The following is a 27,942-nucleotide window of genomic DNA, read 5'->3' as shown; positions in this document are numbered from 1 at the left end:
TCCGCCCCGGGGCCGGTGTGTCACCCCCCCGGCGGGTGGCCGAAATGTCACCGCTGTATTTCTCTTGATGCGTCTCCTCGCGTGGCTTCCCCTTGGTAATTTTAGAGTGGAGGTAGCGGTGCAGGACTCATCCCCGAGTCCCCGAAAGTCGCCATTCCCGGCGCGTAAAAGTGGCCAGTGCGCAGCTGGAGACGAGCTGGAAAGACCTGAACCTGTCCTCTGCGCCGCTGACACTCTCCTGCCCCGAGTGCACGCCGAGGCAGGGGCATAAATAGGCGAGGTGAGTTTATCTTGGCACGCAGGTTCAAAGCGGTCTCTCTGTGTCGGAGCTGTGAGAAACGGGCTACAGACAGACACGGAGGCGCGCGGTGCGTAGGCTGGCTGCGCCTGTTGGGCACGGCGGTCAAAGGGTGTCCCCGCAGCGGTTTCTGCCTCTCGGGTTTGTTCTCAATGCGTCCCTGTGGCGCAGGGCTGTTGGCAGAAATGGAAATGGAAGAGATCCTACTACAGTACAGATGAGGTGCCGCGGGAGAAGAAGAAGACCGCGCCCTGCTGGACCTGCCCTCTGCTCCGTCCTCTCCTCCCATCGGGGTGGCACAGGCCCCGCGGCCGCCTTCATCTGTTTATTGTCAGCTGGGGCTTCGGCCAAGAGGACAGACAAACGCCGAGCCACGAGACTGTCCGGCCTGGCGCGCGCGCTCACTCTGTCCTTTGGACCCCGGTCTTCGCGCAGCGCAGGTGCGCACCGGTGGCTCTTTCGGCGCTTTCCTACATTTCCCAGAAGCCCCTTCCACAAGCGTGCGATGGTACACATCGCGACGCAAAAGACGCTTGTCTTCAAATATCCCCTCTCTCCTTTGTGCTGAGCTAACTGCTCTGGGACCATTCACACCGTTTTCTTTGCTCCAATGTGATGGGACCACGAATTTAAAAATCTGACAGCAGATAATCCATCTCAACATAATCCATCAGGTTATGTTGTATTTTGCCAAGCTTTGTTACACTGACTCGCCAGAGAGTTTACTACACCGCAGCCTAGGAAAAGGCCAGAAATGGAAGGAAAATGCCAAAACACATCAGAGTCGAAAGAACTAACGTGGACTGAAGATTCTTCCCAGGGTTCCTGTCGGGCCGTCAGCCCCTTTCCACCACAGTTACTCTCTCTCAGGCGACCAGAAGCTTGACCTGAGTTTTGACCGGGGGGCCCAGAGTCTAAATACAGTTCCTGCCCCTCAAAAAGTCCCCGCTTCGTTGGTGGCGCTTCTCAATTCACCTCATCTTCCAGGGGCTTAATGCTGTGCTCGCGCTCCCTGTGAAGGAAAGGTCATCAAGCCAGTCCAGACCTTTGTGTCACTGGAGCAACCTCGGCTGACGTGAGGCATCAGCAGCGTTTGAATTCCTCGGCGTTCCTGTATCATTGGAAATATCAGAGCTTTACGAGGAATTTCAGTTTTCCTGCCGTAAATACAACTCTGATTCTTGACGTGATCAGTATTTATAAGTCAGAAATGACTGTAATTATGATATGATGTGAACGCAGTGGAAACACAAAACGCAACGTGCTGAAGAAGCCTTGAGTTCTTGTGACAGTCCCTTTTATCCACAGAGCTCTACTCTACAGTAATACAATTCAGAGAGGAGGCATTTTTTGGTAAAAGTGCCGCTGCTTGTTCTGGGTTACGCTGGCCAAATTAAAGAGTGGCTTCTAATGATGCAGGCGTGGTTTTAAATTACGCGGTATTGCCTGAGAATTTTGCGTCGAGGAGCAAGGCAGCTTTGAATTCAGAGAACTGTAAATGGAGTTTGGTTTGACAATTCTCTGCTTACAGGTGAGAATGGAGCGTGTCAGGGCTTTATCTTTGCCTGTTAACAAGAAGAAAACGGTTTAATTGTCCGTATGGGCACCTCAGACAAATTCTGAACCTGTCCCCCTTCAGTACCTGGGACTTCCGGTGTAAAAGGGCAGATGGCTGACCCCGGTTTTACCTTTCTTTCGTCACTCATCCGTATATCAATATCACATACATAAACTGTGACAGAATATTTTATCCACCAACTGGAGATGCTGAAAATATCTGCACGTGACGTTTCATTGTGAACATTAGACCAGAGGTTACTAAAAATACAGGACCAGACAACGAAACCAACCCTGAAACGATCCCCGGCCGCTTTGTTTTTGGTGTTAAAGATCTCTGAAGACCTCGGTCGCTGTACGGGGAGCTCAGCAGTGGATAGTGGAGCGGCCCGCCGCAGTGAATTACGCCGGGGAGGAAAGGTCCGGTTTCAGCAACGGAGACAGGACACCCTACACCCAGCCGCTGAGCCCGCTGAGCCCTCAGCTGGGGGCCAAACTGGGGTTTGAAGACTGCCAGGGGGCTTTTAGAAGGGTTTTCGGGGGCCCAAAGCAAAATGATGACTTTCTGTTCTTCCCTACACAAGATTTCAGGACAAATAGATAAAGCATAACGATGACTGGAACAAAAAGGCTACACAGTGCGGTACTGATTATAACCTGGAAAACGGAGGACGTGTTCAGTCCTATCCGCTCATTATTTGGGATTTGCGCTGTAGGAGTTCGTAAGCAGCCATTCATGCTGAAGGGAGAAAGAACTGAAGAAATTCTCAATAACTGAGATTTTTCTTACAATTCTTGGTACTTGTTAATCCAAGGTGATAAACACTTTAAGGTTCCAACTAAGGATTATTTTCATCATTGAGAGATCTGCTGACTATTTTCTATATTAATCACTGGGTCGAGAAAACATCGAAAAACTGTACAATATACTTTTATACGAGACCAGGAAAAGCAGCAAGTTGTAGAATTCGAGAACCTGGAGTCATGGAATATGTGGCATTTTTGCGTGAAAAGTGAGAAACGATCAATCGATTTTAAAAACAGGGGCCGAGCACTTTGCTTTAAAGCGACTAACTGATTGATTTGACTTATCGTTGCAGCTCTAGTGGCACTAATCATAACTCGGGAACTGGAGAAAGCGCTCGGTGTTGCACTTTTATCAGATTTCATTTGCAGTGATCTACTCGTCAGACGGGATCAAGGGAAGAGTTTATTAGCAACCGTTAATATCCGAGGGGGAAACAACTACAAAAAATTCCTAATAAAAATGGATTTTTGACAATTTCTTGTACTCAGTAACCCCAGTAAATATCGTTTATGACCAAAGTTTATCCGCCACAACCACAGAGGAAACTTTTAAGACCAAATGATGACGGTGTCAGCAGGATGAAAATTTTCAAAGACTTAACAGTTAGATACCAGAGTCTTTATGGGAAATTATTAGGACCAGGATTGCCGGGAAATTCACCGAAAAAAAGCCACTCAAGAGTACGTACATGTCCTCTCGAGAGCGTGATGCATTTCCAGTTAAAGTGAAACCACTTTTCAGTAACATTTCTCACACAGAAACACTTGAAATCCTCCAGGGCCATGCAGACAAACAGTGACTTTTCAACTAAGACTTCAAAAGCATTCCCGAGATGCTGCAACACCTTGAGTCAACATCTCACTGTGCTCTGAAAAAAGGAGAGAGGCTGCTCTATCGACCGCTGTCAACCCATTATACTCCGTCTCTCTGAGCTTGGGAAGAAAAGAAGTACTTCAGAGTGCATCTTTAGACGTATACACAGATGAGTTTGTGGTTTTAAAACCAAACAAATATAAATACAAAGATCTGAAGGATCTTTGTCAGAGCTTTAATGGAAGTGACTGTGTTAAAGTAGCTAGAAAAAAATAAAATAAAAATCTTTCTTCTTTAGAAGTGGAAAGCCCAAAACATGTTCCGTTTACAGCCGTTTTAAGTTTTAGAGCTAACATCTCCTCTTTCAAACTGTCAATCACACTTTGACCGTTCTCTGTGATCGATTTGGCGAATAACGGACGAGAACATCCATCAGAATTAAAATTTCATTTACATCTTTAATCAGCAGCTTTCTTGACTTCGCTAAAACCCCCACAAATATCCATTAAATCATGTTCAATAAATGTTCGATAAAATATGAAAAAAAAATACAACTAGTCACCCGTTTAAATACCTGAATATTTTCAATATTGTGTCCGTAAAACAACGAGTGTTGATAGCAGTTATCAGATAAGAGGTCAAATTTAATACGTAGGTAAAACCAAGCCTCATGCCGCAGATCACAAAATTATTAAAAGTAGAAAAAAATATTTAATCACATTTTAAATCTAAAAGCTGTTTATATGATCAAATCGAAGCTAAATTAAAACCAGCTACAGGATCTCAAACTACAAAAGTGTCCTTCTTCAGAGTACAAGTTTAAAAATGAGAAACAGTTTAAAAGGCAGACCCGTTTTCCATTTTCCTCCAAATGGAAAAAAGGCGCTTTTTTCCAATGAGGTTCTTAATTGTGTGTGTGTCCTACTGCTCGGGCTCATCTGAACAGTCCCACGACTTTCTTCTTCTTTGGTTTGGAGGACGGTCGCTCTGCAGGGTTGGACGTGATGGGCAGAGACTGTAGAGGACAAAAAGGAGGGGAGGGATGTGTTTATATCCCTTCTGATGTTTTTACTATCTTTTACATTCTTTCATTCTCTCTTTTATACACTGGTACTTCTCTTATAACGTTCTTGTTAAAATGGTCTTTACCTTTCATCTCATATCTTATGTATTTTTTTAAATGGTTCGTTTTATCTAAATTCAATGATTTTAATCAAGAAACCATCTTGTAACCTGTCAGATTCTTGATTTTCACCCTAAATACCAACACCGTCTTTACATTATTTACCAAGACTTTTATGGGGAATTCCCACATTTTCCAGTTCAGCAAAAGTATTTTCGGATATTTGGATTTCTCAACTAGAAATTACAATGAAGTTGAGCAATGTTTAGCTTAACAACATGAGACAGTTTGTTTAGTAAAAGCGTGCATTTAAAAATTTTCCCTCATGTCTTTTTGCATTTGGACACATTTCTATCACAATTATTACCATAGTTAAAAGCCAATAAATGTCAAAATTACCACAATATTCTATTTTGAAGCCAACGATATGATGTAAATGAGGAATTTAATCATAAAATGTGAATATGTGAGAGTCTCTTTCCTGTTGAACAATAAATTCATGTCAGTTATTTGGGATTCTTTGTAGAAAACCCTGCTGATAAATGTGAAAGAAGCTGACGTCTTCTTCCAGTCGTACCTGTTGTACCGCGGCTCCGTCGGCCACCGTGGCTCCGGGCGCGTCTGTCCGGCCGTTGTAGCTCCGTTCTCCGCCCCCCTCAGCCGTTCGGCTGCGGGCAGATCCAACACCTGGAGGCGAAGTGTGAATTAAACTCAACACTGTCGGCATAACTGCCTGAAATCGTCCGAATCGAAATCTACTGGCGGCAGATCAGAGAGTCTGAAATTCAGGATCAAATTCTGAAAATTTGGAAATCACAATATGGCATAAGAAGACACAGGAAAAGTCACACACTAAGTACATTTACTCGTCCTTAAGTAATTGAGTATTTCCATTCCGTGCTACTTTCGAAATACTGTAGTTTTCACTCTACTACATCAGGTTGATTGCTTGATTTTGAATAAAGTCACCAGTTTTATGAGCTTTCTAGAATAAGGTGACATTGTTCTTGACTTTAAAGCAGCGATTCCCCCGTTCTGTATTTTTTTTCTAGATTCTCACACTTATTTCTAGAACGTTCTTGAAACAACCAAAAACAAAAACAGGCTGAAATAGTAAAACTAGACTGGCAGATTTTTCTTGCTTATTTTGCAAAAAACAAAAACCAAAAGACTTATGGACTCAGTGGCTAATTGATCATAACTTGGTAAGATGGAGATTTTTTTGGCAGTGCACAACACAATATAATCATCATATAAAAGAGTTCAAATCAGCTCCTCCTCCTTCAACTACCATTAAAATGCTGCTCACACCTTAATGAATAATAATTAAAAAATCCATTTTAGCCATTCTGCATTATGAGTACTTTTTACTTTTAACACTTCAATTACATTTTGCACTTTTACTTGACTAAATCTTAAAAATCTTCCCTTTTCACACTGTGATCCTTTTCCTTAAGGATCTGAATACTCCCACCACTGCCGGTGAGCTGATGCAATCCTATGAAAATATTAAAAAACATACTTCAATGTCTCTTTGCATTAAAAAAAAAAAAAAAATCAAGAGAGTGTGGCAGGTGTCGTTACTTTCACCTCTTTTTTTTTCTTTCAAACTTCCAACCGTAGTGCTACAGTTCACCAGACGCTCGTCCCACAATCTGACGCAGCGCAGAACCGGCGTCGTACAGTGTGACACGAACTGCAACCCAGATTAGTTGCAGGAAGGTTGTCATCTCACAGTGTGTAGGGGCCTTTAACAGATCGTGAAGCTAAAGAAACAAATCAAACTCCACGTACGCTGACTCGTTCACATTTTGAGCCATTTCTTAGTTAAAACGTCGTCCTTTGCCCCCTGATGATGCCAGTTTCAACATTTTGAACATGAAATTGGCCCTAAAGTCTTAAAAGTTTCTACAGAAGAAACAAACACAAAATGTTTATTCTCCAAAACAAATGCTGCTGGTGTCACCATGAGCGTAAACTGACTTTTTGTTTTTCGCTTCGCTGCATAAATTATGTCCCACGTATCTATTGTCTGGCAGTTGTCAGTGATAATGTATGTGGTTCACTACTGTTTGAAAGCCAACAACAATTTTGGAAATATATTAACTGTTTCAATCATTGATAAAAAAAAAAAAAATGCCAAACATACTCTGGTTGTAGCTTCTCCGATGCAAGGATTTTCAGCTTTTTTCCTCTTTTATATCATATATTGTGAACTGAATGTTTTTGGATTCTGGACTGTTCATCAGACGTTTCAAGAAGTCAACAAAGTCTCTTGGAACACTGGCATTTTTAATTATCGTGTAATTATCCACACACTAACGAACCAATGGTGAAAACGGGTTCGCTTGCTGCACCGAAAGTCACTGAGCCTCCGCCTGCAGCTCTTGTAAAGCCACGTGAGGCAACTTTGTCATTAGTGATATTGGGCTATAAAAATGAAACCGCCTCGAGTCCTGACAGAAGCTCCATCTAGACAACTCACACGCATTTCACACTGAAGTCCTGATGTGTTTGATTTGCTCTGTCTGCATGCGGAATTGCATTTATCAAAAAGTTGGATGGGATTTTTGGCTTTTGACTTATTTGACTGGAGAAGCAGGCCTGTGAAGCGCCGACCAAAAACACCACCATTTGACTCTTTCGATGAGTTTGAAATTTTTTCAGCTAGAGAATGGGAGGCTAACAGTTAAGGTCTGCTCATTCTACTGGCTGATGATAAGAAAAGCCTTTTCCTATCATTAAAAACTGCAGCATTATAAACTTTTTATTGATTTTTTTTTATGAACTGTGAAGCTGTAAGTAGTCAGCAGTGTGCCCCCTGGACTTTACACCACACGCACCTAAAGATGGGGTGAGGTCAGGTTCCTCGGCGGCAGGCCGGTCCTCCTCAACAGAGCGCTCCTCCGACGCTTTGCGTTTTCTTGTGCGTGCGTTTCCGTGAGCGACGACGGAGGCGTACAGGTGCTGCAGGCCGTCGTCGAAGCCCAGAGTGTCCTCCTGCTCAGAGCAAGCCAGAGGGAGAGCCTGACGGGGGGAGAGACAGGGGACAGAGAGATGGAAAAGGTGAGCGACAACAGTCCGGAAGTGAGTGAATACCTAACTGAAAGAAAAAACACTGTTCCTTGCGATGCTTGAGGTGTTTCAGGAGTACAACAGACACACAAGCAGGCCGATGTTCACACAGGTGGGAAACAAACCTACAGATTAGAGAAAGTTTCACTTCCAAATAAAAGTGGTTCCTGACATGTTCACCATGTTCAAAACACGTTCATTTGAACTGATTTTATTTTAGACACAGCAATTAATTGCTTTTAATGGCAGCGTTTTCCCAGATCTCTGCTCTAAACACTGTCAGTAAAACATTATCATAAACAGCAGAAACAACAGCCAAAACTATAAGAGCAAAATAAAGTAGTAATAAACCGCAATGGTCCTTTAAATGTATTTTAAAATGTTTCAGATGTCTCATTGTTAAAATTTCTAGGATCAGTTTTTTATTTTAAGAGCTTATGTGATGAAATTCTGCACCAGTTTTAGGTCCCACTTGAGATATTAGACAATCTTCAGTATGTTTAACAATCTTTTTTATGAAATCAAGTTAATCAGCCCTGGAAATAAAAGGTGCGCTCAATTTTCTTGCCTTAAAGCCTATAAAAACACCAAACGACGAATGTCGGGTATTTTAAAATGGTCTTTTTTGGAATGTGCATTTCAAATATCTTATTATAAAAAATCTCTGGGATCTTTATTTCAAGCCCTGGTGTGATAAGATTCTGCTGAGGTTTCAGGTGTGAATTCCCTCACTATGTTCCCATTTGAGATCTTATTTGAACATATTACTGTATTAACCTGGAAATAAATAGTCTTTTAAAGCCAGTAAATCCAGGAAAAATAAAAAGAAATAATCAGATGCATGAACTAAAAACATGATGTGAGGTTCCCCTTTAGCAGCTCGGTGCCTTTGGGTATGTTTGTTTTATGGCCCGGCTGTGGGAGTCACATGTCTGAGGTGTGATGCAGGGTGTGCTGGGGCTGTGATAAGCCTCTAATCAAAGCTGCATTATTAGCACAGCTGACCACAGGTAGACTCGTGAAAGGGAACAACTGAAACACACGCACGCGCGCACGCCGACACCAGCTCTGTCAACCACAGGCCTGACAGATAAGGGTGCGTGTAAACTCATGCGACATTATGCGAACACACGCCTGACGCATAGAAAAACACACACTATTCACTAAATCCTTCTTTTTTTTTCCCCAATTGAGAGGACAAACTCTCCAAATTAGCTCCTCAAATATTGACCGGGAGGAATTGGTGGTCTCCCGCTCGCTGTCAGGGCAGAGGGGCTCCTAAACACACTCTGGTCAGGTTTCGAGGTTTCGCATTGATTTATTTTTGTTATTTGTTTGTTTAAATATCGTAAAAATAAATGTATGCTCTGGTGAGGCTTAGTTCTGCTTTGGGCACAGAGAAACCAATGTGCCGAGGGCAGAGAAAGCAGCAGAAAGCCGATCCTTATTCTCTCTTTTTAACCCCCCCCCCACCGGCTGCCAACCAGCTCACTTCGGATTATTTGATCTGAAATGTTGCATTCAATTTGTTGAATCCGGCTGCCTTATTTGATCATTTATAGACCCTGCTCTATTTTCTGAGGGAGCCCACTTTTCCCAGAAGGAGAGAGAGAAAAAAAAAAAAAAAGATTAAAAGTTTTGCATGATAATACCACTTTATTACTTTATTATGTCAAATCATGAGCTGCCAAGTCAAAATAATGAGATACCAAGCCTAGAAATTTGACTTAGGTCGTATAAATTACTCAACTAACAGATTCGAATTATGAGATTAGTTGTAATCCTTAAGATTTTCCTTGAATCAATCTATTTTTGGTCGGCAGTTTTTCAGCAATAGCCATTCACTTTATTTAGATCCTGTAACTACAGTTCTATACAGTAGTTTTCCTTGTCCATGGTGGAGTCATGTAATCCAGTGCAGGTTTTATTTTATTGGTATCAGCCTGCTGTTTACTGGCCTCTCTCTTTACTTAATATAAGAGCTGTATTAAATTACCGCTAATGCTAACATGCCACGTCCTGCTGCTGACGCTCCACATTAAAAGCATTCAACTGGTGACACATGGGGAGGCCTTTACTGTAAAGCAGTCACAGGAAATGCAACCGGTTTTTCACAGTGGTTAGCGCTGACGGACTAAGATTGTTCTCAGAAATGCGTCTACAAAACAAGACAACAGTCAATTTTGGGTTTTTTTTTTTCTTTTTTTTTGACAGAGGACCAGTCTGCCAGGGAGTCACGGAGGAGTGAGGAGCAGTGAGCCACGGTGAGCTATTTAAGATGAAGAGCTGCACACCTCCAATTCCTCAGAAAGAAAACCAACTGTACTGTTTCCTGCTGTTGTTGCTGGAAAACTACTGGCTCTGTGTTCAGCATGAAATCAGATCAAGGTTGTGGTTATTTTTGCCTGACCCCAAAAAAAAAAAAAAAAAAAGTTGATCTCCTAAATCAAAAGGATCAAAATTATATTATCACTACTTTGACTTTGACTTCAAAATCAGAAGACGGCAGTAGTCAAGAGATGACTTGAATCAAGGGAGAGAGAAATGAAACCACTGTAGTAAGTCTGCATCATGACTTTTCATGAGTATCTTTTTAAAAAAATGATCACGGCTGACATTGTATGTATTTTTAATTCTTCTCTGGGCAGAACTAGGCTTCCATACCTCTGTATTTTAGGAAAGGCACAAAAGGGGCCACAGGGTGTGAACACAGCAGTGAGCAGATCGTTATCTGCTGCTGCTGCTGCTGCTGCTGCTGCTGCTGCTGACCAGAAATGAAATGCCAGACGAGGAATAAAAAGGTGATTACTGCAGGTCAATAACCCCTTTGCCCGTTTTGTCGAGCTGAGTAATGCTCTGGAAAGTTCCTCCCTGCTCTTGTAACAGAACAAAGTCCTCCAACCGCAGAGGAAACAAGCAGGGAGGAGGAGGAAGAGGAGGAGGAGGAGGAGCGCTCACCTGGTGGCCACGCCCTCGAACCCTGCCTCCTGCCCCGGGCGAGGGGGGAGGCGATGAGAGGAAAGGGGGAGAAGTTGGCAGCATGCTGCTGTTTTTCTATTATTAGCAGGTAAACAGCTCTGATTTTAGATGCGCTGCTGCTGTTGCTGCTGCTGTCGTTGTTGTTGTGTTTTAACTGGGGGGGGATCTGGTGCCGGAGAGTCTCACACTCATTTCCCCCATCCTCGTCTCTGTTGCCGACCTCACGTTTACTTTCCCGCCATTCCTCTCGACCTCGTTTTCTCCCCATGTGACCTCAGCTTTCCCGTCCCAAGGCCAGGAGCGATGAATCGCTTTTCCATTTGAACCCTGAGGTCTCGAGGTCGCTTCCTCTGGAAAAAAACTGGAGGATTTAAACTACTCAAAGACAAAGGAAGAGGTGGAGGTGCACAGCTGGAACAGGAGAATGACAAGGTTGACGGGATATGAAGTGACGAGGTCTGGAGCTGAATCGCAGCGTTTCAATATGGCGCTTTAGATCTCATACTGTCAGATCCTCTCTCAGATGTCCACCTGTCGAGGCACCGGTTTGAGCTCCAAGTTGGCCGATTGGCGGAGATTCCCTATTCCTAATTAGTAGGTTGAGTTTTAAAGATTAAAATCAGCACACACTCAAAATATGCCTTGGACCGTGGAAACAAAAACCATGCCTGAGTGTGTGTATGTTGAGACAGAAATCTTACGAGTGCCAAAAGCAATAAACTTCTCTGGTGTTTTGGTTAGAAAGGAGCAAACATTTCAATTCCCAGACCATCATCAGTCTAACTTGTTATACTAATACATAAATGAAATGACAAATACATTTAAAAATACATTAAAATATTTAAAAATTAAATTACTTATATTGATGGAGTTGATTAAAGAACTACAAATTAGAGTGCCAAGGCTGTGAAAACCTATTCAACAGACATGTTTGTGATTTAAAGGTTTCATTTTTGACAAATTCTCAAATTCTCAAACACAAGGTCCAACTTACTTGTTGTTTTCGAAGCTTTCACCCACACCTCATGGCTTTCCTCAGAGGATGTGGTTATGGAGATGGCGTGCGATTATCACGTGACCCAAGAGTGCGATCCAGCGCCAGGCGAACAGAGAAACGGCGTACAATCCCTCCCAAACACGATTCACTGTTATCACGTAACTGAAATTCCGTAGTGTAGGTCACGTGATAAAAACAAACCATCTCCGTTACACCTGAGCAACTCCGTCTGCTGAGGAAGGCAAAACAATACGCTTGAAAGCATCGGAAATAACCAGCAAGTTGGATCTTGTGTTTAGAATTTGTTTTTCAAAGGGATTTTGTGATCTTCAGATACACTCATTCCAGATTTAAAAACCAGCATTGTGCTGTAAATCAGGTTAAATGTTTAATTTCTGGTAAAGTCTTCTGCTTTTCAGGAAAATACTGGGTCTTATCTGGAGCTGAATATCAAACTACTGTATAGCCTGACAGATACTGGACTTTTGAGACCGATTAGATAACGATATATTAGAATTTTTGCGAAGGATCCCTTAAATTTGGTTATCAAAGAACTGTGAGCACACTATGCACTGAGCGGGGCATTTTACATTTCTTATGCTCCAGATATCGACATCTGTGTCCCCTCAAATGAGACCTCAGATGCTCACAAATTTAAAAAGGGTCATCAGGCTTTGTTTTTAGTCTATAATATTGGTATTGGCCGTCAAAATCTCGCAAGAGTTTTGAGAAATATCTCAGGCCAAAATGTTGGACTTTTCTCTTTCAATCTTCTTTTTTTAATCTCCACACTCAAATTCTGACACTGGCCTAAAAAAAAATCTAGTGTCAGCTCTGATGCCTGCAGGTTTTAGGAAAATCTTCAGCACACAGTAAAAAGCAGGCCAAGCCCACACATGACAAAAATTTCTTGTTTGAACTGTGAACTCCAGATGCTGAAAATTCATCTTCTGTCAGCTGAGGAAACCCTAATATTTGTTTGTGGTTCACATTCATTTTAAAGCTGTTTTGGCTTGACTCGGTACACCGCACACTTACACAACGTTGTTGTAACAGGAAGTGTTAAGTGTTACAAATAAAATACAGTATCCCAGGACGCGGTTCTTGCAAATTGCGCACGGCGGGTTCACGTGCCGACAAGTGCTGCTGCCGTGTTTTGTGTTGCTCACAGTCTCATGATGTCTTCGCGGGACGCCGCACTCGGCCGCTCCAGGCTGGGGCTCAGCCCAGCGACCAGCAGCTTAAGAGGGGGAGCAGCCAGGCCACAGAGGGCCTAATTACAGACCCAGACCAGGGACAACCCTGTGGAAACTCTGTGCAACTGACAGAAGGCACAGGAGGAGGCGGAGGAAGATCTACTGTATGGAGATGTTTTTGTTTTGCCATCTTTAACTCCATACCGAGTATACACTACAGCTGCAACTAATGATTTTTTTTCATTATCTGATTAAGAAAAGGAATCTATGAAATTCTAAGAAAATCTAAGAAATCGCAAGTTCCCAGAGCCTAAAGAGGTATCTTCAGACGTTATGTTTTGTATTGACGACTGTCTAAAACCAACAGATTTCCAGTATGCCATGATATAAAACAGATAAAAGCAGTAAATCATCACATTTCAGTAGCTGGAGCCGGCGGAAGTTTGACGTTTTGGTTCATTGAATGACTTGAACAATTATCAAAAATGATGATTAATTCTCTGATGACCAACTATCTGTTTCAGCACTGGCAGAAAGACACATATCTAAGTCCAAAAACTGAAAATCCCCTCTCTGTCTTTCTAAATAACAGTCAAATGTTATTATTTTCTCATTACACCAGAGAATCTCAACACATCTTTTGCATCTTTTTATGTTATTTCCATGAGAGGAATGGCATTTGGCCTTTGCTATTTTTCTGTCCGCATTCATTCTTACCAAACCTAAAAATAAATGTTCATGTTACTAATTTTATTTGCACATTAAATACTACATGCGCAGATTTTTCTTTTTTTTTTTCCCATTTGAGTCTATAATATTTTAAGCTTGGGACTAAAGTGAAGACTGGCTGAAACCTACAAAGACAAAGACAAACCACACACAAAGATTGTTTCCAGCATCAACGTGGCTTCTAAGACCTTTTTAATGCCACACAAAACGCCATCTAATAGCTGCTCCACCTGTTTGGTAATTTAAATTCAAAACTGTTTGAGACCTCTTCAAGATCTGCTGATAAACCTTACGACGACTGAATAAATACACCGAACACATGCATGTTGCGCGTTCTTGTACCAAAAAAAAAAAAAAACATGGACACCAACCAGCAGCTTGTACTTTTTATATTCAGTGCAATTTTGGCAGAAAAGGCCAAAAAAAAAAAAAGGAGGAAAGAAGCTCAGAGGTCGGTGAGATCCTGGGTGGAGAGGCGTGTAGACAGTAGAGCCCAAAGAGGGAACTGGAGCCGAGAGAACTTTGTAAAACTAAGCTTACATCAGGTAAAGATGTTTAATTTACCGATATGCCTGACATCAGTGGCAAATATCAAACATTAGAATCATTACATATCACAAACTATACAATTTAATCTTCCGACAGTCAACACCAACTGACACACTCATCACGCCCACATCACATTCATAATTGCCACAACAGTCCCAAAGTGTGTTCCCGCCTTAAACTGAAACAGGGGGCATGTCAGAGTACTGCAACATAAATACAGAGCTGAATTTTTTTTTTGTTTTAAATATAAATCGACAAATGAAATTTCTTTATGACCAAGTATATTAGGTTGAATGTTGTGGCCAGGAAGCTAAATATTCTCAGGTCAACATCACTTTCATGCTGATGTGTGCAGCCCTTGCTCATATCAGCCTCGCCTACCACCCAGGCCCTGAATTCCTCAGGTATGTGAGATAAAGACCCGCTCGCTCTGTTTGAGAGTCAATGATTTACCGAGGAGAGTGGAAGAAAAGAGGAAGAGGCTGCCAGCTTTCCCACCTTCCTCCCTCTCTCTGGTATCCTTGTCCTTTGCCTTCTCTCATACCCCTTCACTTATTCTCTCATTTTCTCTGCCTTAAAATCTTCACATATGACACCATGTGATTCACCGGTCCCTGAAAGGTGGTTCTCTTTCGCACTTGTTGTGGTGAAAGGGGAGTCTCCCTCCCTACTCCAAACGCAGCATCTTCAAGACACTGCAATCGAGTCAGTGCAGTTTGGTGTGGAAGAACTCGACTGACCTGCGCAGAGCCCTGAACTCAACCGCATCCGGCACCTTTGGGGATGAACTGGAACATCAACTGTGCCTGTGTTGTATTCATAGCTGATGCGGGGGGTGAACAGGAGCCCCAAGGTACATACTGTACCTATGCCGTAAGTTTTGATCAACAGCTGGGTGTCGGATTTCACCCATCGATATCACCAGTACAACGCTACACAGATGTGTTGAATGTGATCAGGACGCATTGCGCCTTGATTATATCCCGCAAGGTGACTTTTTTACACTCTCTCTCTTACATCACATTGCATTCATTTGACTTTCGGCCAAAGTGACTTACAGTAAGTGCAATTTACTTTGTGATATGAGTGATGGCGGGCCACTGAACACACGTGGTTAACTGCTGTACAACAAGGCAATTTCTATTTCGTCTTGTTCTATTACTGAGCCGGAGACTCCTCCCCTGCGATCGCTGTGTTTAGTCTTTCATTCACTATATACTGTAAATAAAAATCTCCACTGGCATCGGAAACTCAAGATGACGAGTCACAGTTCTTGCTAATCCCCGTGTGGTGTCTTCATAGTCACCATAAACCTGATGTAGGAGGCACATGTCAGCCACAGAAGCTACGTGCGTAGTCTCCATAACTACACCGTAACCCTTTAACGGACAATTATAAACCCCATTTTACTGTCCTACATCAGTGTTGGACCTCACTAATCTTTATGTTGCTGAAAAAGGAGCAGGCCCCTGCAACAGGTTCAACATCTGGTGGAAGGCCTGGAACCAGAAGAGTAGAGGCTCTTAATGCAGCCCGCTGATGTTCAGGTGTCCACATACTTTTGACCACATAAAAACACAAGTGCCAAGAGCAAAGCAGGATAGATCTGCGTGGTTTGGTTCAACCACTCTGACGTTCATCTTTCTGTGCTCTTCTGGTTGTCTTACCATTAGAATCGGTAATAAAAACATTTCACTTTATGCAAACAAGCAGCTTCCAAGTTGTGTTTTTGGATTTTTCTTGTTCAGCAGGCATCAAATCGATCAATATCTGCTGCTTCTCTTCGTTCTTTAAGTCGCGTTTGGCTGCTTAGAGTCAAAGTGTGTATTTTGGACTCCATCAGCAGCTGCGGTAACTGGATGAAAAAAAATTAAGTTTCCTGCTCTGCTCTTAACTTAGAGCCTCTGGTTGAGGCAAACAGATATTAGGATTTGACTCCTCCTGTTGTGCCAGTGCAGGGCTTCACGTGGAGAGCTACGTAGCATTTAAGGATAATTTCTTCAGCCGTTTGAGCACATAATCATTACAGCCGCTTTTACTGGAGATGGAAAACTTCACATCTCTACGCTGTAAAGAAGAGCGAAATAGTTTCTTATTGATTCTCATTTTGTTTTTAAGCCGTTTCTAGCACACTCGACAGAAAACCTGACCAGAAAAACCTTCAATTTAAGCAAAATAAAATAAAAAAAAAAGCAGGAAATTAGGAGTAAGGAATGCCAAATTTGGAAGCCACGACACTTTGGCTCAATTATGTGATTCTGTGCAGCTCAAGTGAGGTGTTTTGGTCAGAAGTGGCCACTAATTGTCAGATGTCATTATACTGCAGCGCGGTCACCATGGAGCTGTGAAGCCACTGTCTCATGAAGCAGGAAGACGGTGACGTTCCCAAAGGGTGACAGTTCAATTCAGAGCTGACAACCGTGACTCTGGGCTGAAAACTGCGAAGCATGCATCACCCGAGGCGTACACACACACACACACAGAGACAGACAGACAGACACACACACACGAGACACACACACAGACACAAGCAAGCAAATTAATGCACATAAACATAAAGATAAAAAACCCAGCCTCAGTGACACACACACACCAACACTCAGCTCTGAAAAACCAAAAGCATGCGTCACAGGCTGCGCTGTGTGGACAAGCAGACACTCCCCTCTGCCAGGTCATGAGCCGCTGCTGCCACCACACACACAAACACACACACACACACTCCAAATTTAGGTCGTAAGGGAAGCTGATGTGATCCTAAAAGGATTTGAACATTTTTTTCATCCTTCAGCTCCATGACCAGCTTTAGCCTGTACCCAAGTTAAATCCAAGTGTGTGTATGTATCAGTGGGAAGCACAGGCTAATTCCACCCATGTAAATGTTGACCTGAGCTGGGTGGGGTGTTTGTGTGGTGACCGGGTGGGGAGGGGCTTTCATGGAAAGCTGCAGTAGAAAAAAAAAAAAAAAGCTCCTGCTCCTGTCATCATCGTCTCTCTTTCACTGTCCTTCTGCCCTTCATTCCCCTTGGTGTGGGAAACAAAGGCCACAAATGGCGCAAGCACAAACACACACTTGTGGAAATGGTAAAAGAGGGGGTGATGAGGCGGATATTTGTCTGCTCTGCCGTCTTTTGGCACTCAGCACGTAAATATCTGTGTAAATGTCAAAGAAGTTCAAGTTCAAGGAAGGAAAATCTGAAGGTGACACTGACGCTGGACGGTTTTTCACAGGAACAGGAGACAAATACAGACTCGGGTATTTACCTGTGGCTCTGCTCTCTCGATTTTAAAGCCACGGTTTTGATGAAATAGGCTTATTAGATTCTGCTTATTCATTCAGAGTTAGATGAGAATATCGATATCACTTTTGAGAAGCTGTTTAGCTTAGCTTAGCATAAAGACCGGAAGCAGGTGAAAAATTGCGAGCCTTGCTCTATCCAAAGCTAACAAAATTCAATAACCAGCACCTCTAAAGCACCTCATTTGTTAAATCTGGACAAAAACAAAAGTGCAAAAAGGACAACATGCTGGACAAAGACTTTTCTTACCAGAAAAATGACAGCATTATTTGTTCAAACACATAAAACGACCTATGTTTACGTTTTCCTGACAATACCACCACAAAACAAAGCAGGACTTTAACACCAGGGAGCGCTGTTTGCATCCTTTCTCCTACCAAGCGTCAACTTCGGTGTCCTTTAAGCATGAAGATGACCTTTCCACAGCCTTAACCCTAGTACTTTTTTGTGCCTAAGCCTAACCAAACTTTAGCCATAAAAATGTAGCAGATCAGCAAAAGAACATAAGGATAATAGTTTTAATGGCATCAGATCAGAAAATGCTCGTATGGGTCCTTTTCCAACCAGGGGAGCACAAAGGACTTATCTGAAATGCTGAAAACAATCTGAGGTTCAGCAATTCAGGAGTCTGGGAACCGCGCTAGAAAAGATAAGGGCCGCATTTACACTTAGTCACTTTATGTGTCTTGGGCTGCTCCGAACCAGTTCTGCGTCAACAGCTGTTGCAGTGATATGGAGACCATAAAATGCTTTGCAAAGACAGAATCGGGAGACTTAGAGCCTTCAAACAATGTAGAATCGGTCCAGATTGAGCCCAGTACAGACCAAAACACCTACAGTAGCGCTACCAAGGCCAAGGTGTCCCATGGGTGACCTCCTTCTGGACTGGAGTAGGGCTGACACTGATTTGTTAGTAGCCCAGGACAAGCAAGACTGTTTGTAATCAGATTTTTGATCTGGCCAATGGAGACGCATATACTGTATATGGCTAAGAGTAAACAAAAGTGTATTAAATCACATCTGAATGACCAACAGCCCAAAACCCAAAGATATTCAGTTTCCAGTGCTATAAAATGGAGAAAAGCACTCTTCCCGGTTTTTTCTTGGGCTTTCAACCACATCTTACAGTCTTTCTTAGTTCCTATGTCCTGAAGCTTTTCTGCAAAAAGCTAGTAAGTGGCCCTTGAGGATTTTTTCTGATAACCTTTTTGATAACTGATTTTATTCATTGATTATCCAGATAGCTTTCTCTCAATCGACTTACTGATCAGCTGACTACTGACGTGAACGCTTCTTCATAACTGAACCAGGTGCACATTCATAACAGACATTAAAAAAAAATTATATGTCAGTTCGGAGCACGAGCATGACGGCCTGTAGGGTGAACGCTGCCATGGAGACGGACACAGACGGCGACACAAACACAAGTCACTGGGTGGACTGACAGGGCACGTGCACGCACACACACATGCACGCGCGCACACACACGCACGCGCGCACACGCACGCACACACGTAAAGGCCCTACCCTGATAGATAAATACTGCACACACATGCCAAACGCCTTTACTCATTCTCTGATTCACACTCACACACACTCTCACACACACACTCTCACACACACTCTCTCACACACTCTCAAACACACACTCTCAAACACACACACACACACACACACACACACACGTTCTCTCACACACAGAGACAAGGACAGACAGACAGACAGCAACACAGACACACACATACACAGTAGTCCATCCAGTGTGTGCGATCCTCCGTCTGACGCATTCCGGTGACATTTTTCCCAGACACGTTTTATTTCAGTTTTGACTTTGGTCTGAAGGCGGCCTCCTCGCAGCCTGGTGGAATTTGCCACGAGAGAGGAGACTTTGATCCACTGCAGCATTTCTCTTCTTCTTCTTCTTCTGTGGTCTCTGACTGTCCACTCGCCCTCCTCAACCGTCGTATGGTCACCAAAAAGCTGAAAACAGAGCCGCCACTGTGGCCCTGATGTAACTTTCCATGACTCCTTGTACCTGAGCTGGAGCCTTTCCACCACCTAAAAATGTGATTCTTTCCCGGTTTGTCCTTTTAGACAAACAGCATCAACAAACAGGCTGGTTTCCTCCTCCCTGAAAACCACCACATGACGCAACTGATGAGTTAAACAAACTGTGAATTATACTACAGTGTGTTCCTGCAAAGTCACCCGTGAAGGGAAATTTCCCTACAATCAAGTTCTCTGATGTTCACCTTTAAAAAAAATTCCACGACATGCATGACCTTCACATGAAATCAGATTTCACAGTTTTTGGAACAATGTCCCTTTTCTGAGGGAAACTCAAGTTTCCCCTCAGAAAAGCTAATTTTAGTTTTTATATTTATGCAGAAATCGTAATCTCACAATAGAAAGGCCAACACTTGCGTAAAACATGCAGTGAAATTACAACTCGCTCTCTACTGTGCTCCAACTGTAATGAGTTAGTCAAGATGATAATATAAGACGTAAAAAATGTAAGAGATAAGATTGAAGCCCCATTCGGCGAGGATTAGAATTATGGGCGGAGGTGGTGGATAAAATATTCCCTGTGGTCCCTCGTCGTAACTCATCGTTGAGGACAGGATTTTAAACTCTGCAAAATTACAGGATATGGTCTGTGACAAACATGGACATTGAGCTGGACAAACCAAAAGAGAAAGCCAGTTGAGGTGAATAAACGTCCATAAATCAGAGAAGTAATCATGGAAAAAAGACGATGCAGAACTTGCCTGGGAATCATCAGGTTTTTAAAGTTTTCTTCAGTATCACAGTGATCCACTGTTAGTTGTCTGTAAATCCATGAAATGCTAATCGCTAATCTGGCAGATTTTTAATGGTGCCAACTTGCCAAAACGTAAAGAAATGAGGGCTAAAAAACAGGACTTACAGAGAATAGCAGTACCTACCAGTAGCTGACATTACAAAAGCCCATTTGAGAGCTTACAGGGTACAGCTCTCCTGGCGGCTTTTCAGTCGTCGTAGTGGTTCCCGAAAAGGCCCATAGGTCGGCGTTAACGTGTTTCAGTCTATCAGATTGGCAGAAACGTTTTTGACTTCCTCCATTTTCACACAAAAAGCCAAATTTCACACTGAGCTGATAAAATGCAGGAGAAGAGATGATCTTCCCGTAGAGAAAAAAAAACTCAAAGATTCGCTTTAACATACAAGGACACGGCTCCAGATGGGATTTAAATTACAGGAGGAACAGCCCGTTCGCTGAAAAAACAGCCGCTCGTTTCAGCTGTAATTATTACTGGGGACTTGCCCGCTCCAGACTGGATAAAAATCACTGACCAAGGCAGGTAATATTAAAATCACCCCACCTTCTCCACTGGAGAAATAAATCCTGTCTGAATGGGGCTTAGGCTAGGTCTGGGTGAGACATAAAATTAATTTGAATTTTAGTTTTTGCAGTTATTACAACACTGACAAGAAGTTAATTTTCAGTAAAAAAAAAAAAAAAAAGTGATGTAGATGATAGCTGCTACAGTATCAGTCTTGAGTTACAACAGGCCTGTAAACTGTCAAGTGAATAGTTAGACGGTATGCACATCGCCACAGTTAACTGGACTGTCGTGATTCCCGCTGTCTCCTGCCATCGCCTCATGAGTTTAACGGCTGCGTCTATGAGATGGACAGACTGAAAAAAAAAAACACTGTATACTGATGTGAGCTCTCAGTTTGTGTTTGAGTATCGGTATGGAGTTTTAAGATTGTCGTTTAGGTTATGTGTTTATGTAAAAATGATGATGTTTGGCTGAATGGCTGATGTCTCATTATCTGATTTTTTAAAACCCAGAATATAAAAAATTTTTTGGTTTAGGCTATAGTCCTAACTGCTCTCATAAGATTTAAGGCTTCCCAAAAATGCTAAAAGACTGAATACTATTAAAACCTAGAGTCACTTCAACAAATGAAAACCAACTAAAAACCTCACTTAAGTTTAAGTCCATAACTGAAGTGGAACTGAAATAACAAAAAGAAACCAGGAGGGAGCAGACAGACACACACTGAAAATTCCACAGGTAGATCTGAAATGCCTAGTCAGTCAATCAGTCTCTCACAGACACACACACACACACACACACACACACATGCACACACACACACACACACACACACACACAGACAGTAGGAGTCAGGGGTCAACACAGTCAGAGATGAGAAAATCCACACCTTAATACAGTAAATACACAGACGCACACGCATACAGAAAATTTAAAAAAACTCAGCTCCTCGTCTCGTCCTGATTGGCTGAGAGCAACGTGCAGCGAGTTTAAAGCGTGTCACGGCGGCTCGTGTTTCAGTCAGACGGAGCGCTGCTCGTTCCAGCGGCCGCAGTGTTTTATAATGTGGTTCTCGCCGCACTGACCACAGCCGGTTAACGATCAGGAACGGAGCAGAGAGGACGGTAAAAACAGACCCAAACAACAGGCTGCGAGGCCTGTGGTGTGCGTGCGTGCATGCGTGTGTGTGTGTGGGTTGCTGACCTCTCACCTTTGCCATGAAATGCTCTCTGTAGGTCTGCTCCTCAAAAACATCCGTCTGCAGCCGCTCTGAGTTCAAACACACACACACACACGTTTGGACTATGAGCGTATTATAAAACATTAACCCTCTCCACTGTCTACTACTCTACAGTTAAACCTTCACTCTAACCACGTGGTTCCCAGCCTGTGGATAAAGACCCTCCATTGGGTCACAAGACGATTAAAACCAATGACAGAGAAAAACATACATATTTTTGTTACATGAAATTACTTTAATCTCTTTCGGTCTTCTAAAATCCTTCAAATGAAACAATCTGAGAAGGAAAAAACACTCTTGAACTGTGTCTAACTCCACATCAAGGCCATAACCTGTGTTGTGGGGTCACAAGCCAACCCCTCTCTGGAGGCTGTATATATGTCAGATGTGTAAATACGTACATGGAACTTTTGAAAAAAGCAGAAAGCCTTCCTGTTTTGAGGACAGCTCAGAAAATATTTTATTTATAGAATTTGAACAGATGAATGTGGTTAAACGCACGAGTTGCTGATCATTTTTTTTTTAATATTTAAAATAAACACATAAAGTAAATTTGTGCTGACTGATTCTGGGAAGTGAGGAACTGGTAGCCGCTCAGCGTCCACGGTCATCCCTGTGAGTACAGTCTTCTTTTAGCAGTGTTTTAGTTTACCATTGGCACTGACGTCTCCAGAGAGTTTTAAACATTAGGTAAAATTCTTTTTGGAAGATAAACTTTGGTTTCAGAGTTGAAATCTAACATTTGTTTCTGCAAAATGGCTGAACGTAATGGTAATTTTACTGTTTATGGACAGTCACAGACACTTTACTATTAACTCCATGTACGTTACGTTTAATGTGTGTTCTACATGTGTGGGTACCTCTGCTGAGCGTGGCTCCATTCTCCCTGTAGTCCTGGATCTCTGCGTCCTTCCTCACCAGCAGACCTCGCAGCTGCTCCGCCTGCCACTGCAGCAGGCGGCTCATCGCCAGCAGGGGGCGCACCAGCTGAACACAAGCCTGAAAGCGCAATCACGTGATGCTGTCAGAGAGGCCGCTGCGGGGTCTGAGCTGCTCATCCTCAGACTGGCTGTTGTGTCTTCCTCTAATTCCTCCTTTAAAATCGCACTTTTACAGCTTTGACCTTTAGTATTACTTCAAGTTGCAATTTTGTTTTTGAATTTTTCACCATTTAAAAAAAAAACATACACGTGGTTCCCAACTTTCCCCTAAACATGCTAATTTGTAAATTTTGTTTTAAATAAATACATGGACGGCAGCAAACAGACATTTATCAGATAAGCTGGTGATGTATCTATGTTTTAACTTTCCGAAATCTGTTTTTTTGGTTGCTCTATCACTCTGGAAAGCCCGTTGAATTGCTCTTGCACACTGTTTGGAGGCAGTGTTCCACAAATAAACGTGATTTCGCCCCATCAAATTCTTCAGCTCACCACACAAATCACATTACATGATTATCTGACCATTTATCCATCCATAAAGTGCAATAATTTGCCTAAAACATTCCAAGAAGTATTTTCAAAGCTGATTAAATCCACAGTTCCAGTTTTGGGGCATCATGTATTGTAACACCAATACATCTGCAGTAAAGCTGACAATCAGCTATAGTTTTAGGTGCAGGAAAGAAAAGCCTGTGAAACATAACATGAAACCCAGAATACTGACGTTCGTGACCTTTTTAGCAAACGACATAACCCCACTAAAACGTAACAGGTTCAAAGCCCACAACAAACTCACATCCACCACCGTGTACCGTACCAGTGTGACGGGGGCGGGGGTGCAGTGAAACTCCCAGTAGAAGGGCAGCCCCGCCAGCTCGCTCTTCAGCCTCATGCTGATGTTGCCGTCCTCCTGTCGTCTCAGGGAGATCTGAGCCTCACTATCAGCTCGCTCACCGCTTCCCGACAGACAGGGCTGAACCACCTCGCACAGGTGGGAGAAGAAAGCTGTGACCGTGGCTCGCAAACGCCTGTTCAGCTCCTGGTGGAGGAAAACAAGATGCATTTATCGAAGGCAAGGAGGTAAATACAGAAAAAAAAACAATCATCATTAAAGTCTTTACTAGAATTAAGAACTTATTTTTACTTCTGGCAGACTGAAAAATATTCAGGAGGAAAACTGTGTGATCTGTAAGAAGTGGAAAGTGAGCCCCATTTTTTTATGTGTTGCACAGATGCTGATGCCTTTAGTTTTTCATGAAATGACCTGATTTTTCTGTACAGATGAGCAAAAAATTGGAAATGTTGATTAATTTAAAATTATTTTGTCACAAAAGCTTGGAAAAGACGACAAGATGGACAACTTGATTAGTCTTTACTTCAGTTACTGTTGAAGGTTACACGGGCTTTATTAGTAGTTAGTACATTGGAAAACTGATATTATTGGTCAATATTTAGAAATGGCAGAGCAGTAAACTGTCACCACAAATGTCTTATTGACGGCATTTTTAAGTAAATTTGAAAAAAAAAATTTCTCAAGTTTAATATTGTTCCGTTATATGTGTTTTAGTATTTATCTGAAATGTATTATGTATTATTGATGACAGTTCTTCTTTACTCATTTGTAGTTTCTTCACAAAATATTTGTTATGTGACAATGGTCATTTTTTTGGTCATTGTCTAGAAAGGTAAGTAAAAGGAAAGTCAAATCCTAATGGACTGACTAGTTATTACAATTTTTATTTTTTAATTATATTTCCCCGCATTATAATTGCACTATTCTTTTATTTCATAAATGCCCCAGCATATTTCCAATACATCCTTTCCTCTTTTAAAAAGATGTTGTCCGAGTTGTTGCACGTGACAGACAAACAAACATAGAAATTAACAAAGGATCAAAGTCACGGCTCTTGGGGCCGATCGTTAGATTTTTCAATGCTGCAACATGGTGGCCAGATCCTCATAAGCTGAAGCTGCCTGACTATGTGTGACAATAGCAGGTAAAGTTGCAAACTGAACAACCCTAATTAAGACAGACTAATCGATCAACAAAATAACCACCAGTTGCAGAAATAATTAAAGCTCGATCCTCTACCTTGTTTTCTGCGTACCTGTGCTCGGCTCTGGATGGCAGCTGAGTCCATCCTCTCCTCCCACACACAGATCATGTCAGTCAGCAGGATGTGGTACGCTGAGTCGCCAAACCAGATCTTAGCGAGGAACTGGCAGCCGCTGATGCTCACGGGAAGCCAGGGACGCTGGAGGAGGATGTCGGCGGGGGCTCCGCTGACCTCCATCGGGGCACAGAGTATGGGATGCACACACTAAAGGGAAAAGAGATCCGAATGACACTGTGAGGAGGCTGACAGACGACATGAAACTCTCCCGGTTGAGTCATCGGCCCAAAAGTTGAACAACTGTGTGAGAAAATATCTGGTTCTTTAAGAAAAAGTCAAAGGTAAAAGAAGCCTGTGGATATAAAAACTGAAGGGAGAGGTTGACAACAACTCCCAAGCTGCATCTCAATGAGAAACATCCAATCAGAGAGCTTCAAATCATTCATATCCTTGTTAAATTGGAGAACGTTACAAAACATTCACCTCTTAATTAGGGCTGCAACTAACAATTATTTTCATTATCGATTCATCTGCTAAACATTCTCTCAAATAACTGATTGATTGTTTACAAAATGCTCATCCCAATTTCTTAGAACAAGAAGTGACGTCCTTAAAAGTCTTGTTTTGTCCAACCAGCATCAAGTATATGATGTTCTATAATGTAAGACAAGGAAAATTTGATGGATCAATTGAGAATTTGGGAACATGTAACCATCAAATTTTTGCTTGAAAAATTACTCGAACAATCCATCAATCCAGTATTCTTGTAGCTCTACACCTAATATTCTCAAAGCGATCCTTTAGACCAAACAAACTACAAGAATCGGTATGGTTGACCGGTAGATATAATTGTGTATCACCTGCATAAAAATGAAAATGTCTGTGAAATTACATGTAAACAGACAAAAGAACAGGGTCCTGAACCGACCCTTGAGGTACACCGTAAGTGTGTTCTGTAGTTGAGGAAATTGAGCTACGAAGTATGTAAATTTTACAAAAAATGAAATGAATATCTTATAACTTAATATCTTAATAAGTGACTATCACGATACAGGGTTGTGTGTTTTTTAGAGTACAGCTGAAACAAGAGCCCATTAATCATTCACCAGAAAATGATCAATCGGCCGTTTTAATCAGTTTTCCAGTAAAAATGCCATAAATTTGCCGGCTCCAGCTTCTCAGATGCGTAGATTTAATGTTTATCTTTGCTGAACTTTGTTGTAGACTTGGACTGATGGTGGGTCAAAACAAGATATCTGAAACTGCCACGCTGGGCTCTGGGAAACCATGACAGGCATTTTTCATCATTTTTGGACATTCTATGGACAAAGCAACTAATCGTTTAATCGAGAAAATAATCTGCAGATTTGTAAAGAATGAAAATAATCATTATTTGCAGCAAAGATTATACACTGATATTTACATTCATTCGACAGTTCAACATTGTGGGTCAAAACAGGTAAAGGCTCCTAACGAAATGCATGTCCTGAGATTGGTTCTGGAGGTGGATGCCTGTGAACACCCACACCCAAAACACGGTGTAATTTTCTTTTTTATCAAACTTTTTTTTTTTTTTTTTTTTACTCACCTCCAAGGAATGCGCCCCCAAAGCCTGGACCGAGATCTGTTAATGCTGCGTTACAGACGCCATCCCGACCGCATAATCACCACCTTGCCCCCGGGAGACCGCAGTGGCAGCTCCTGCGGGTTACCGGCTCCTCTCTGCTGATCTGTAATGGGGCTGTTTTCTGGGAAAGAAAAGAGGTATTTCTCGTCAGTCGCCATTTGAAACACAGTGCGCGTTTCAGAGGGTGACTCATGCCAATTTGGAAATCGCATAAATACCAAATCAGTAACTTTATGACTACAATATACAGCCATACAAAGCTGGACGTGGGTGCCAGCGGTTAGAGGTTATCAGGGCAGGATGTAGTCCTGACACGCTCCGTTCTCGCCTGCGAGCCGAAAGCAGCACACCGAACTCCATTCATAAATCTCTGAATTTAAACCTCCCTTGCTTCTCAGCACACATTCGTACGAGACACCGTATTATTTTAAACCTTGTCTACCTCGTTAGAAGCTACTCTTTAATTCTGCCAACAACTATCCAGTGCAATAAAAAACGTGTAATGAAAAAACGCCCACATTATAAATAGTAGTCTGTCATTCCCGGAGTATAGCTCTATAGGAAAAATGCTACGGTTAACGTAACGTTTACACTACAGTGAAAACAACGACAAAAAAAGAAAAAGTAAAAAAAACAAAAAAACAAAAAAACAAAACAAGAACAGTACTGATATCACTAAAAGTTGATATGACTTCTGTATTCAAAAACTGACAGGTTTTTGAAAGGAGTTTTGCTAGCTACTCCACGTCAAAAGAAACCGGTAACGACAAGCAAATCACACCAAACTGAAGTGACAAATCTCTGAATTTTTAAAGTTTCCTCACTAATAGGCAAATATAGTTATGCGATAGCGTGTGACTTTAAACCGTGACTGCATTTGTAGGAGCTATTCTTCAACTTGGCGGTGTTCTCGCTAGCACAATGAGCGATACTTATTGCGAAATTCCCCCTTTAAGTCATAAAACGCAGGTTTTGCTTGGCTAATTCGTGGCAGAGGAAGCTGGCGAGGGACGTTAGCTAAGAGTTTGTTTTTCTGCCGCGGTGGACTTTGACTTTTGACGTAGTTAAGTGTTGTTCGGTCATCATTCCGCCACAGCGTCTTGCAACACATCTAGAGACGTGATAAAATATGAAAACAAGTATGTCAGCACTTCGAAACTACCAGCGTTTGCTACAAGGGATGCGGCTCCCGCTCCGGCTCTTGTTGACAGTTGCAGAGTGCGACGCCGACGTCAAACAACAGCTCGTTTCAAAGGTTCCGCTTAAAACAGTCT

At 42.3% G+C, this 27,942-nt stretch overlaps 1 protein-coding gene across 2 annotated transcripts; it reads right to left on the bottom strand.

The window, feature by feature from the left end:
• Positions 1-2,856: 2,856 nt before the first annotated feature.
• On the bottom strand, positions 2,857-27,942 carry nhej1 (nonhomologous end-joining factor 1). Of its 2 annotated transcripts, XM_040142256.1 has the most exons (9): positions 27,831-27,942; positions 26,630-26,789; positions 25,036-25,248; positions 23,745-23,966; positions 22,847-22,985; positions 21,957-22,015; positions 7,443-7,626; positions 5,177-5,286; positions 2,857-4,491 (listed from the first exon to the last, which is right to left on the bottom strand). In XM_040142256.1, the coding sequence occupies exons 3-9, from the start codon at positions 25,219-25,221 to the stop codon at positions 4,411-4,413; spliced, it is 981 nt and encodes a 326-aa protein (XP_039998190.1). In that variant the 5' UTR covers positions 25,222-25,248; positions 26,630-26,789; positions 27,831-27,942; the 3' UTR covers positions 2,857-4,410. The 2 variants fall into 2 exon arrangements, with proteins under 2 accessions (XP_039998190.1, XP_039998189.1); XM_040142255.1 differs by lacking the exons at positions 2,857-4,491; positions 5,177-5,286 and adding an exon at positions 5,311-5,397.

Source organism: Xiphias gladius, chromosome 13 (genome assembly GCF_016859285.1).
Source record: "Xiphias gladius isolate SHS-SW01 ecotype Sanya breed wild chromosome 13, ASM1685928v1, whole genome shotgun sequence".
In the NCBI taxonomy this organism is placed as follows: Eukaryota; Metazoa; Chordata; class Actinopteri; order Istiophoriformes; family Xiphiidae; genus Xiphias; species Xiphias gladius.
The sequence above is the reverse complement of the archived record's forward strand: the minus strand, read 5'-3'. Positions and strand labels throughout refer to the sequence as shown.